This window comes from Magallana gigas, chromosome 5 (genome assembly GCF_963853765.1).
Source record: "Magallana gigas chromosome 5, xbMagGiga1.1, whole genome shotgun sequence".
Classification (NCBI taxonomy): domain Eukaryota; kingdom Metazoa; phylum Mollusca; class Bivalvia; order Ostreida; family Ostreidae; genus Magallana; species Magallana gigas.
In genome coordinates this window covers 25,298,705-25,312,970 of record NC_088857.1, presented here as the reverse complement: position 1 = coordinate 25,312,970, position 14,266 = coordinate 25,298,705, and the positions used below count along the sequence as shown (strand labels likewise).

General features: G+C 33.0%; 1 protein-coding gene across 2 annotated transcripts; it reads right to left on the bottom strand.

The window, feature by feature from the left end:
* Nucleotides 1-2,038: 2,038 nt before the first annotated feature.
* Nucleotides 2,039-12,725, bottom strand: LOC105343704 (failed axon connections homolog). 2 transcript variants are annotated; one of them, XM_034470858.2, is made up of 8 exons: nt 12,516-12,725; nt 11,296-11,404; nt 10,954-11,084; nt 10,375-10,507; nt 9,760-9,956; nt 9,386-9,582; nt 6,879-6,995; nt 2,039-3,033 (listed from the first exon to the last, which is right to left on the bottom strand). In XM_034470858.2, the coding sequence occupies exons 3-8, from the start codon at nt 11,061-11,063 to the stop codon at nt 2,939-2,941; spliced, it is 849 nt and encodes a 282-aa protein (XP_034326749.1). In that variant the 5' UTR covers nt 11,064-11,084; nt 11,296-11,404; nt 12,516-12,725; the 3' UTR covers nt 2,039-2,938. The 2 variants fall into 2 exon arrangements, with proteins under 2 accessions (XP_034326749.1, XP_034326745.1); XM_034470854.2 differs by lacking the exon at nt 11,296-11,404 and having other exon boundaries at nt 12,516-12,724.
* Nucleotides 12,726-14,266: the final 1,541 nt, after the last annotated feature.

Genomic DNA, 14,266 nt, shown 5'->3' with positions numbered 1-14,266 from the left:
TGTACTTGTTATTGTTGATTATTATATAATTATACGCCTTGTTATTTCTTCGTTTAATAAATTTACGTAAACTTTAAATAAGTCTTATATTTAATTACCCTCGTTAATAACTTAAATACGGGTCCAAACACAGGTGATTCTTGTGTTATAATTTAAAAGAAGCAATATTTACTTGGTAGAATTAAAATTCACGGGTAATTCTCGTGCAGGATTGCGTATATATATTTGTGCATAGCAAGCACTCAGGGCCGTTACATATCTCATAATACTGTATGAAATGAACATATGATTATCATACAATTTTTAAACATATTATATAGTAATACGATATTGTGTCAAAACAATATCCATGTTTATCCAAGATCATTAACTATGATTTTAATATAATATGATAAAGGTGGTCTAATAAAGGTAATGCTTTTAAAGGTGATGCCTAGTGTTGGTGAGCTTTGTAATCTGTGATTACCTATGTTTAATAAAAGGTGGTAACATGGTAACTTGAAATGCACATCAGACTGTATAATTTTTTCATGGTGGTAATCTGGCTTGCAGAGATTGAAAAACGACAGCTCGAAAAAACAAACAAACAAACAAACAAACAAATAAATTTTGTAGACAACTTAAGGTTTTGAAACACATTTTTGACTTACATCGTTAAATTGCGATTTTTTTAATGCTTTAAAATTGATAAACTTTTTCTATTAGTGCAATGACTTTTGATACAGGTATCAAATGTTTTTTCTCCATTATAAATACAAACAGGTTATAATTAATGTACAGTCAAACTTCGTTATCTCGAACTAGATGGGGCTGTTGAAAAAACTGCGAGATATCCGAGTATTCGAGATATGGAGGGTAAAATACTTAAAAAATAAGTAGTTGGGACTCAAAAATCACTTCGACATATCCATTGTAATCGAGATATCGGTGTTCGAGATATCGAAGTTCAACTGTATTTATCATGGGTACTGAGCATTATTTGTACATGTGGGAAAGTAGGCGGGTTTGTTTTGGTACGGGTGATTGGTTTTCACATTGATTGGCTATTTATATAGTAACTAGTACGCATGAGTGGAGATGTTATTTAAGGGCGTGTATTTGGTAAATGAGCCATTCGAAGGCTCAGATTCTTAACTTAGTTCACGTATTAGAGATTTTCCCATCCACCCAACCCTTGTTGTGATATGTTATTTATAATAATCGATTTGCTATCAGTATTAAAGTTATAATTTATCTTTTGTAGTTTGATGATTGTACATATGGATGGAGTTAAACGAGCATATGGATGGAGTTAAACGAGAGATTGATTGATCGAGTTGATTTACTGTGATTGGATTTGATAAGAAACAGAAAAAGAGAATTTATGTAATGTGGTTGAATAAAATCTGAGCGCTTCGCCTCCTATCCTATAATAATGTGTTGTTTTATATGGTAAATAATTTATGTTCGTTTGAGTGTAATGAACTAAGAACATAATTGTATTTGTTTGAACTGTGATTTGTTTAGTGTTCTATTATAATTTTTTGCAGTTTTTTTACTTGATTTTTTTATTTGATGTCTAATATGTATTTTCTTTTTTCTTTCAGGTCAATAGAAAGCCCTTGAAAAACGTTAAATGAATACTTATCATTCATTCCGTGAAAAATGGGGAATTTTGTTGCAAATCATCTTTTACTAGTCATGTAGAGTAGCTGCATTGTACTGGTTATTATTTAATATTATTATTTTATGTAATCACCAGACTTTGACCCGTGCGTGCACGGGTTGACATTGCATATGATATCGGACATTTACGAAATATAATAGTCTCAAATAGATACATCGACATACCGTATATAATGTTGTCACATAACAAAACTATAAGCCTAAAATAATGCTATTAATTTCACTACACTCTGCGTAGTTAGAATAATCTGTGTCTCGGGACAGGCCCTCATCACAGTTAAATTGCCCCCAATAGGCCATATACCAGTATAAAAGTAGTAGAAAATTACAGAATCGCTCCGAAACGATTAAGGAGAAAATTAATGAAGTTGCATTGAAAAACAGTGAATTTATTCATAATAAACCACTTTGAGACAGTAAATACCTTTCATCAAAATATTCAATTCATATTATAAATATTGAAGAATTCAACACTTTTCACCAACGTGTTTTTACTCATTTTAAAACACACCATGTTGACATTCGGAACTCTCGGGATTTTTCATAGTAAATGCACTGTGTTAGAGTTATCTCCCGTATTTTGATGAACAGAATATATTAGCAAATTTCCAATGAAAACTTACACGTATTCGTTTTATCGTTTCTGAGTTTATCCATTCAAATATGATATTGCGGAAACATAAACTAAAGAACCTCCTGTGATTTAGCGTGAATGTAATGCGCATGCGCAAGACTGTAAAATCCAAAAATTTGATTTCCATCATCAGAATTTTTTGAGAAATTTTCGTTGATTATTAATTAGTGAAGCTTGATTGAGAAAAAAATAAAAAAAAATTGGTAATCTTCAAGTAACAATGATGTTTAAGATATTTAAAACGAAATACAGCGAAATACAGCACCAGTTTATCGGCATTAAAGGCAAAAAAAAATTCGAGTCTATTATTTTGATATAGTAGAAAAAATCTGCATGTAAAGAATACTTTGTATCACAGTGCTCACAACTTCAGGCACATGAAAATGGCAGCAGTAAAGGAAGCATAATTATGATCCTCTCCTTGTTATTTCTTCACTGAAGAATACACACAATTGTAATGGCGGGTTCTGACGTTTTCCTGGCATGTAAAATAATGAAATCGTTAAAAAGGCCAGGAAAACGTCAGATATTTCGGCCTAGGCTCCAAATCACTCAGGAAGTGTGTCATGTTTATAAAGCATTAACAAATATCATAGGTAACACTTCTGGGAAAAGATAGAAAAAGTTGGGGTATTTAGACTATGAATTTGTGGGTAACAAAATGTTGTCATTCCAATCAGGCCAAAAATGATCCTTCATCCGATGACAGAATTCATACAAGTTGAGGAATTCCTCTGAAATATGAAAAATTTCTCACAAACATTAAATATATATATGAAAAGTCATGCCATTCTAAATATACCATATTCAATATACCGTATATACATTCTTTTCTTTCATGACTACGCCATATATTTGTTTTTAATTAACGAGGTTTGCTCCTAAGGTTTTGGGTAGCCATGGTGGGTCACCTCTAGTCTGAAAATTCTGCATCACATATTAATTCTAGTAGCATATTTATATTTTACTATTCCAAATAAACTATATTGAATAGAATTGTTTTTAAAAGATTTCATTTTTACAGAGTTTAGTTAGGAACTATATTTTGTGGCGGAAGGTTTTCAAGAAAGAAATGAACAATTTTTATAACTCACTAGTTTAAGAGTACTGTTACTTAAGCTTCCTAATTTTCACCGCAGACCAAACTTCTAGAAAATTTGTGTTACGATATATTAATGAAATTCTAAAAAATACATATTTAAACAATTATTGACTTTTCTATCGATATATTTTGGCATATTCAGCTTATATTTCATAGAAGCTAAGAAAAAATTAACAATGTTGGTCTAAAATTAGCTTATTTCATGCTATATCTCAAATATTTGAGATGTGACCCTACTTGTTTTACTTTTAAATTAATTAGACATTAAATGTACGTCTAGTTGTATGCAAAGTTATGGAAAGATGACATTACTATGATTTTTTTTATTTGCATAATAATTTGATTACTCCAAAATTTTGTAACATCTGTTGTTGTGTTCATTATGTACTGGCATTTGAAGCCACCAGTAAAGGAAAGATTTTTAAACTTCGACATAGATTTTACTTTTATAGTCAATACATGTGTTCAACTTCATACTGTATTAAAATCATAACTAAATAATAGTTTAAACTATAAATATTTGTTTAATTTCTTCAAATTATCCATTTCTAAGTCAAATTTTAGCAAAAATTTCAGGAAAATTATCATTTCTGTTTGGGACCCTATATTTCCCCCCAAAATGGCATGTGACATCAGTCACAAATAAAATAAAGGAACATTTTAGGTCCCTATCTTTATATCTAAGTGGTTTTCGGATTATTGACATTACTATTATTTCAGGTGTCAACCTCCATTAGGAACAACAGAATCATGAAACAAGTTTGTGGTGACGATAACTGTTAGAGAAGTGGCATCAGGAAATAGATAGCCATTTTATCATAGTATGGAACGCCATAGCTGCCTTATGTGGTTATTTTATATGTAGATGGTGCTTTATTATATTATGCTGTGGTTATTTCATGTGAAGATGGTGCTTTATTATATGAAGATGGTGCTTTATTATATGAAGATGGTGCCTTATTATATGAAGGTGGTGCTTTATTATATGAAGATGGTGCTTTTTTATGTAAAGATGGTGCTTTATTATATGAAGATGGTGCTTTATTATATGAAGATGGTGCCTTATTATATGAAGATGGTGCTTTTTTATGTGATGATGGTGCTTTGTTATATAAAGATGGTGCTTTTTTATGTGATGGTGCTTTTTTATGTGATGGTGCTTTTTAATGTGAAGATGGTCACTCGGAACTTTATTTTTGAAGACTGAGTTAAACATTTATTGTCTCGAAAATTTGAAACTAGAACAAAATTGATACAGTTAAAATCCATTAAATACACAATTGCTAGTTTCTCTTTTTTAGCATAATAAGTATTTATGTTACGAGATGAACTGTACGACTTAATCTCAACTGAATTGACAAATATGATTAATTGAATAATACAATATTTTGTCAGTATTTCTTGACATTTTAATTTTGCCTTTACCACTTATAAAAGGGCCTTCTTTGAGCTATATTATAGTATAGTAGACATTTCCCTGTGACTTTCCCTTACTTTATCTTCAAGTCAAATCCTATCACCTAGGGCGTCAGTCTATTTAAAATCAGATCCTCAATCCGTTCCTTTATTTGTTTTTTTTTTATATAATTTTTTTTTTGAAACACTCAGAATGTGAGCTCTTCCTCCAACTCACCACTTAGGTTAAAGAGGAACGGTCATCAATGACGAAGACCGACTGGGCGATGACAATAACAAAATCAAAGTACTGAAGAACTGACGAGAGTTGATTTTATCGATGTTTATTCATTTAAAATCAATGATACGTTATTTTGCATGACAAGTACATGTAGTTTCTAATTTGTATTTGAATTACGCACATTTTTATAATATGAATTTTTGGACTTTTTCGACAAGACTGTCGAGAAACCCCCCATATGAATCATCTTAAATAATATTTAAAGACAAAATTAATTCAATCAAACTATGTATCAGTAATAGAAATATTTCTCGAAAATTGTATGGATCCAAGCAATATTGAACTCTATAGTCTCGTTCAACCAAACGCTCGGCTGACACCGTAAATCTCCGACAAGCAAGGGAGACTCTCTGCTTGTCGGAGATTTACGGAGACAGCCGAGCGTAGAGTTGAACGAGACTATATTGAACTCTGGCGTAGGAATACATACAACTACAAAAAATATCTAAATTGTTCGTACCATTTAAAATCTAACTATTTTCAAGCTATTTATAAATAAGTTTCCTTGAAAAACAATGCTTTAGCATACATTACATCGAATTAATCAATTATGTTCAAGAACTAATTCTTGTCAGCAGCGATGATTTGTGATGAGGTCCAAACACTGTTTCACTTTCGGTTTGTCTGAGTAACGGCATAGGAGAGTTGATTAAAATCAACTCCCAATTAAGAGCGGATCAAAGATCTTATTTTAATCAGATTGCTAGGGCATAACCTTCGCTTAAACACAAATAATTATTAAATTCAATTTTCTGCTTTTCAGGATAACGTTACTAGGCTTTAAATCTTGTAATATTCCGTCATTATATAGTTGTCACTTAATAGATGTAAGTTTGGTTGGGGTAAAGTCGTACACAGCTAGATCTTCTCGATAGCTTACATGTATATACTAATTGTGCTAGAAAAAAGAGGAACTAGCAATAGTGTATTAAATGGATTTTGATCGCATCAATTTTTTGTTTTACTTTCAATATTTCGAAATAATACATAAATGGTTAACCCACTATTCAAAAATAAGAGGAGTTCCGAGTGACCACCTTCACATTAAAAAGCACCATCATATAAAAAAGCACCATCTTCACATAAAAAAGCACCTTCACATAAAAAAGCATCATCACATAAAAAAGCACCATCTTCATATAATAAAGCACCATCTTCATATAATAAAGCTCCACCTTCATATAATAAAGCACCATCTTCATATAAAAAAGCACCACCTTCATATAATAAAGCACCATCTTCATATAAAAAAACACCATCTTCATATAATAAAGCACCACCTTCATATAATAAAGCACCATCTTTACATGAAATAACCACAGCATAATATAATAAAGCACCATCTTCACATGAAATAGGCACATAAGGCAGCTATGGCGTTCCATATCTTAGCATTATTTCAGTATCAACTGTCATATCGAATATGTGTGAGCATCATCAATAGGTGAGCATACCAAGTGGAAGTGTTGGTATCTTTAGAGACGTGTGTCCACCTATGTTTTAAATAAGAGGTCCTCAAACCTCTCTGCAGAATGGAAACTCAGAATCCAAATAAGATTTTTAAAAAAATGCATTTTTTCATTGAATTAAATTAATATGAATTCATCAAGTAAAATCATAATTTAAAAATAATTTCCAATAATGCTAGACATTGATTTGATCCTTGTAGAAATATGTGTATATATAAATCAATTGATTGTACTATGGTCGGTGGCAAATGAATATACATGTAGTAGTACTCAGTAATAAAATTCAATTCAATATGATTTTGTGACGTATACTTTTAAGCATGGCGTTGGGCTCTGACCCCGGTAAATGCCACAGGAACTGTGATAGCTGCCCAAAAACACTGCAGTCCACACATGATGGCCTGTCTCCGAAAAAGAAGTGCTTTGTTCCTTTAAAATAGAGAAACAAAACTTGCAAGTAACAAGAAAAATCATGTGGGATTTGATGAAGCGTCACTTTTGTTGTTTTCGTTCTCCATTTTAATTTCAATAAATTAAGAGTGGAATGTCATGCATATTTTGAATTTTAAATATACTGGGTGCCAGTAAATACAAATTCACTGCGAAGTGAATGTAAGTTAAAAATTTTCAACATGCCAGCTACTAGTATACCAAATTTTTAATATATCGACCGTTAAAATGTTATTTCTAAAGCATGATTACGTTGTTCAAGACTATACGCAATTTTTTAAGCCGTTTATTTTTTCTCTTTATTCTGTTTTTTTAAAGTTCAAAATATCCTATTATTTATTTCCTTCCTACTCATATACTTACCTGCCTACTGTACATGCATGCACAATTAGCTTAAAAATGGATCGATATGAGAGTAAAGTATGGCTCTTGCTAGTATATATTTATATAATCTTTATATTAAAAAAATTAAAAACAAATCATATGTCAATGAGGCAGGTATCGAAGTCTATACTGAATTGGTTTCCCTTGGACTGAAATGTCACACTTTCATTGGTTTAGACATAGCACGTGATTGCCTCATATATAATCTATATTTGTTCGGTGAGAAATAATATGAGGCAATATGGCCGTCATTGGCCGACGCTTCCTTTACTCATTTCGACATTTCATAGTATTTAATACATAAACCGCATGCTGTAAGTTCTTAAAGTATTTGGAGTAGTTGCCCTTTGAAATTCTTTAAAATTAGAGTAGTTGCCCTTAGAATATTGACGTCATATTGTTTTGTCTGGAGCAGAACAAAATGGCAGCGTCGAAATTTGCTCAAATCTCCGCAGAGGAAAGGGAGAAAACTTTTAAATTTGAATAGCAACAAAACATTGTAAGTGAACATAGGTGAAGCAAAGCTTTTTAAAGAGTATTTGAAAGGTGAGATTGAAAATTTTGAAGAGTTTAAATGAGTTAAATTGGACGAGGTGTTAGGCATCTTGTACATGGCTCTGCGTAGATCATCGCTATTTGTGAATAAATATGTCGCTTGATAGTCCTCGAGAAAACAAAACACTTATTAAGTTAGTTACTGACTCACTACGGAAATATATTGGGTTGATCAATCTCATAGATGGCGAGGCGAAGCACACTTCAATGATAAAAGAGATAATGGTCCACCCCTCACCCAATTATCATTGTGAAATGCTAAAAATATGACAATATGCGGATGAGCTAAATTGACTCTTGAAGGAGTCACAAGTTGATGGGGTTTTTTTGTTTGTGTATTGAGATTTGTTTGTTGGATTGTTTGTTTGTTTGGCTTTATGGGGGTGTAGGCTAATTAAATGTAAAGTAAGTATTGAATCGAATGTGTTATCAAAAGATTTTTTCCCAAACGTTCGCTTTCAATTGACAACGTTTATATGTGTTTTGATTAGAATATACATCGAATATCGTTGTACGCTTTTAAATTTGCTTTAATTTATAATGTCTTATATATCATAATACGTTTGCATATCATTTTATACGATGCATATGGATTTTCCATTTGTTTTAATAAGACTAAACTTAGGATAACATTATTTTCATAACTTAAGACCCGTATAGACAGATTTCATTTCTATTAAACAAAGAGGAAATTATAACTCTTTACTGCTTCTGAAGTCATCAATGCTCGTTCAAATTATTGACCATTAATCATTTTGATATTAATTGTAATATGTCGATAATAATGTAAAAAATATTTTTTTGTTCGAGTACTCTCAGTACTTTGATGAATTTCCTTATTGTCTGCTAGCTTCTAAGGACTTAGTGGCTGCTGTTAGTGGCTTCAGCCAGGTGATCTTTGGCTACGTTTCATATTCAATATAAAACTTAAATTTGCCGGTAATGTATGTCACTGAATAAAGAGAATAACACCCCATTACTAAAGTTTAAAACGTTTGTGGTGTGTTTTAACTAGTATTGGGAGGAATTGTACAATCACATAAATGTACCCCCCTCCTCCTCGGATACATCCAAGAACGTTCATGTGGATAGGAATAAACAAAATATTTTAATTCAAAATGATTTTAAGAAGGTGCACTTGCTTAAGTTTTAAAGTGTAAGAATCAGATTGAAGCAAGATAAGCACTGTAGTGGAAACCCGACATCAAATTCTGATATACTGTATAGCGTCCATATTGCAGTCAGTAATCTTAAAATCGACGGCAACAATTTCTGCTCGGGGCTTTTATTCAAGATATTATCATTGATCAGCGTGCCTTATTTCTGCATAAACGACTCAATATAAGGTTAACTTTTTTATGCAAATCTATGAGTAATTTAGAATGGCGTATACATCCCAAAATATGTCCACTATCAACTTAACTATTTACCTAGAAAATCTGACAATGCTGAGAAATCTTTCCTGACTATTTCCAACAGCTCCTCTTTGTTATGTCTGCCGACGCCTTGCGTCCAGGCGGCCCTCCTTTGGAGGTACGCAGAGACAGTCAGAGCGAGGCTCCCCCAGTTTGCTTGCTTAAAGCAGATCTTCTCTCGATCAAAATCCCATCTCCAGTGTACCATTACCCTAATGAAACATATTTAGCTGAACAACAATAGGCAGCAATTCAAACTGTGCGACGAGAGAGAGAGAGAGAGAGAGAGAGAGAGAGAGAGAGAGAGAGAGAGAGAGAGAGAGAGAGAGAGAGAGAATGTCCTCCTATACCATTAATTATCATATCACCAATCTCATCCCACATCTCACCAATAGGTATGTTCATCCACCATTCGCTGGAAGGCTGTACTAATGGCCTTTTCTTTGACAGACAAGTGATCATCTAGATCTAGGTTTAACTTGATCTTCAAATATTCCATACACAATTGAGAATCGCACATATTGGTCCCACTATACTCTATCCAGGGTACTTTGCCTTTTGGTCCCATTTTGTAATCTCGAATAATCTACACGTATTCAAAAATTAAATTAAAATGTGGTGAAATCGTGTTTGCATAAAATCTGTACAAAGTAAGGATAAACTCTGTACCTCCATAAAATATTCATTTACAATCAAAGCCTTCTCAAAATTCCTATAGTTACATATTTTTCATGTACGGTAGTTCCTGGGTTTTTTTCTGAAATAATTATAAGCTTGGTTTCTTAACATCCCTCATTTTTGAATCGCTATTTAATGCAAAAGTACAGTAATGTCGATATAAATGTCCTGAATGCCAAATACAACAAGACTCAGGCAAGACTCAGTCTCTTCCATCAACCAGCGGTTTCCTAAAATGGTAAGCTGGCCCATGAAGTTATTTAAAGTTTAAAAAAAAACTGAGTCTATTTTATTGATCGTATGATACTCCAAAAGCAAAAACAGACCTGATAGGGAGTCTGGGTCACTCTTAGAAAAGTCTCCAGTTTGAGGATGAATGGCGACAAGCTGGGGGCGTGAGGTCCCTGACCGCAGTGGTGCAAAAGTACCACATCTTCTGGGACCGTCTGCGCTGGAACTCTATAGACCATAAACAATAAACATGCATGACACCTTAAAGCCTGTTAAGAAAATGATGAATATCAAAATCTCTCTGCGCTGGAATCTTGTTTCATGCTCATACCCTGTAGAGGATTATAAATCATGCACTTTATGAAAATCAGTTCATATTTACAATATTCACATATATCCATCGCATATGGGCTAATATAAAATCTTTTCTCCATCAAAGGTCATAATATATATTGCAATCTAAAATACACTAGTTGGGAATTAACGAGAATCTAAAGCAATGTAGCAGAACCCAGCTTCGTTCGCGTTCGATTTTTACCCCAAAGGTGCATGTAACATTTGGTTAAGATACGCTAAATGGCGTCATGGATCCCTATACATGTATACTTTTGAAAATATTTATAGAATTCCTTGCATCATGGAATCAAGTAAAGGCTTGAAAAAAAAAACCCTACCTCTTAGAGTTTCTGCAGAATTTCAAGATCACAAAAAGGATGGAAGTTAAAAGAATGACAGCGAGGGCAAGAAGAACAGGCAGTGTCCCTGTGTTGTTCATTTCAAACATTCTTTTATCCGTATCAGTTACCTGTAGATCAAAATATTATTGATGTATGCATATATTTCATCGAATCATGCTATTTTAAAATGTTGTTGCCCACATGTATGTACATTTTCATCACCTGCGATCAATATGTGTTGTATCGGGAGACAGTGAGCTACATGTATATCTTAAGTGAAAATAAAAACAACGCGAGATGTTTATTTAATAAGTTCAGTTATTTATTTTTTTAACTTACCCTGAAGATAATTCTAGAAAAAGTGAAGAAGTGACAAAAGGGAGAAAGATAAGATCGGAATCTCGTTGAGACGCTGCTATGGCATTTCACACGTCAGTAACTCAAACCACTGTCACCATAAAAAAGTTGCGACTATAAGTAGGCATTCTCAGGTAAATTATTAGAGGTATTAAGAAATGATTAAAATTTTCATATCAAAATTTAGCCATCCGTTTCAATTTCCAGTTGATTTCACGTAATTGATGGAAATGAGAGATTGCTACACCACCAGCGGATATATAAGGTCCTCTTGGCTTCTTTTTAACTAAAGACATCACAGATTTCTTCTATAGATAGAGATACATGTAGATACATTGACTGCTTTTAGGTACAATAGCGCTGTGATTAAGTATATGTTCATTTACGCGCAATTTGCAGTGAAATGCTGTTAGGACACACCTCACTAGTCTTGGAGTTTAAACAGTCAAAGCTTGCAACTGAAGCAAGAAGATTGTTTTGGTTTGCTGCATGTGATTAGTTTTATTTAGCATTGAGTATTGAGTATTTGAGGCGATCAAAAACATTCGGGCGTGATCAAATCCAAAAAAGCGGGAAGATTTTTCGGTACACCGGAAGTGCTTTATGCTAAATGTGATAATAAATTATACACATAATTTTCAGCTATTATACGATTATTAAAAAGTATTAAAACAATTATTGATGAAATGGATTGGAATATATATTACCAAATCGATAAAGCTTAGTAGTTTTATCACAAAGATACTGGAAAATGGAAATATTTTTGTTTAAAATTTAGGAAAGTTTTCTTAAAATTATTTTTTGAAGAAATTGTGCAATTAAACTCCCCTACCCAAATCAATCAAATAAAAATTGGAAACTTTTAATCATGTAGTTTAGAATGATGGCAAAAACAAATTTAAGTGCATTTTTTGTATGCTTCTTACTTGCAAGTTAAAAATTGATTATATTCATACTCAGTGCATTGATAAACAATTCGTTTCAGATATCACGCATTGAATAAAAAGCTCGTTGAAAGAGAAAGTAGAGGTATATTGCGTAACATAGGAACAATTTTTCTGTAGAGGTGATACAGGTCAAACTTGCTACTTATACTTGCAAAAGGCCCAGTGCACAACATTTAACAAGATGGAGGAGGTGGGGGAGTTATTACAGAATACAGGGAACTGAAAAAAATATCATATTTCTCGTATTTTATTTACCTTATTTTCCACAGAGGCAATTCCTTTAAAAAGAATCCATCAATGAATGTTGTAATCGTACGCGTCGTTTTCTACAATCCCCACACGGCAGTGGTTTGTTTGTTTTTAGGACTTCTGCAGTGCTTCAAGGACGCTTACCTGTACAAATATAATTATGGAAGACGCCTCTAGTATCAACTAAAAAGAAGCATATCTTTGCATTGACCAAAATAATTTATCAGACTTTTAAATGCGTCACATGCACACAAAATATTACAGGAATGTCAAATAGTCATAGCCGTGAAATTATAGGGAAAACGATTCCGATAGGAGAGGTTTGTACTTTTAAATGTGAAAAAATATGACAGTCATTGACTTTTGATTCTATTTATGATATGTTCAAAGGTTTCCAAAGAGGCAAGAATTGTAGAATGCATTTATAAAGTCTCTTATTTCTCCTTTTGTTTGTTGAGAATTTAAAGCGATTCGTCTGTAAGGAAAGGTAACAAGTAAAAGAATTTCAATTGGACTTTGTAAAAGATATCGTGGTATCGTATGATTAGCGTGGACTCATAAGAGATATTTTGGCATCGTTAAATTAGCGTGAACTCTAAAAAGATACCATGCAGTGTTTTAAACTCGTAAAAAAAAACAAGCTAGACACCCAGGACTGACAGTTAGTATAACAGTCAGTCCTGTTGAAGAAATTCAACCAGCTCGAAGAAAAAGTTGTCATTTGTTTATTTTTTCATTTGCATGTAAAACATGAAAGAAAAATCTGTTTTTCGAGTTGGTTCCATTATAAACTTGTTTTTCTTCTACTAATCTTAGCAAGATTCGTCGAGACTGAAATTTTTTTTACGGATGTCTCTTCTGAATCTCCAGAGTACCTTGAGTAGAACTCTATAAGCATTGGAGGTTTAAATGCATGTGGAAATAAATTGAAAAATAAGCAAGTTCATATTTTGTGGGATTTAAACCAGTTAACAGCAGAAAGTAACATATTATGTTGATAGGGAAATATTATTATTTCTATCGTATAAACCGGCCAAAGTTGAGGCAATTTTTACTGAATCACTGTGTGTCGCACTGGTCTGAATTTCGGAAGAGATGTACAGTACCGATTAGACCCAACCTAACACCAGAATAAACCCCAACTAAACCTTGGGTTAACTTTTGGGGTTTACTTGGGTTTTACTTTTTGAAAATTGGAGTCCACTCGGGGTTTACTTTGGGTTTACTCGGGATTTACTTGGAAATTGCTTTTGTGGTCAATTGTATGCACTGAAGTGTGAAGCAGACCTTTAATTATTTTATCTTACCATCCTACTACCTGCAATTCCTGTCCCTTGTGTATTCTGAACACACAGTTAGCGTCTGCTTTCAGGGGTGTACTTCTAATTGGTGTTTACTCTCTGTGTCCACTCTGGGTTTACTTTGGGTTTAGTCTGGGTCTACTCTGGGTCCCCTTTAGTAAACCCGAAGTAAACCCAGAGTAAACCCAGAAAGTAAATCCAGGGTTTAGTTGGGGTTTACTTTCTGTTAGGTTGGGTCTGATCGGTACTGTACGTCAACATTTTTCAGTTTCGACAAATGTTGCTGAGATTACCCTATATTATTCTGTAGCATGGAGTCTATCTCGCCATTCTCACATGTCAAGCATAGTCTAAGTGAATTAAACGCTCTTGACTGTTGTGGAAAATGATATTGTGACAAGAATCAGTTAAACATTCTGAAAACCCCGATCCCGATATTATAAACACTTGACTCAA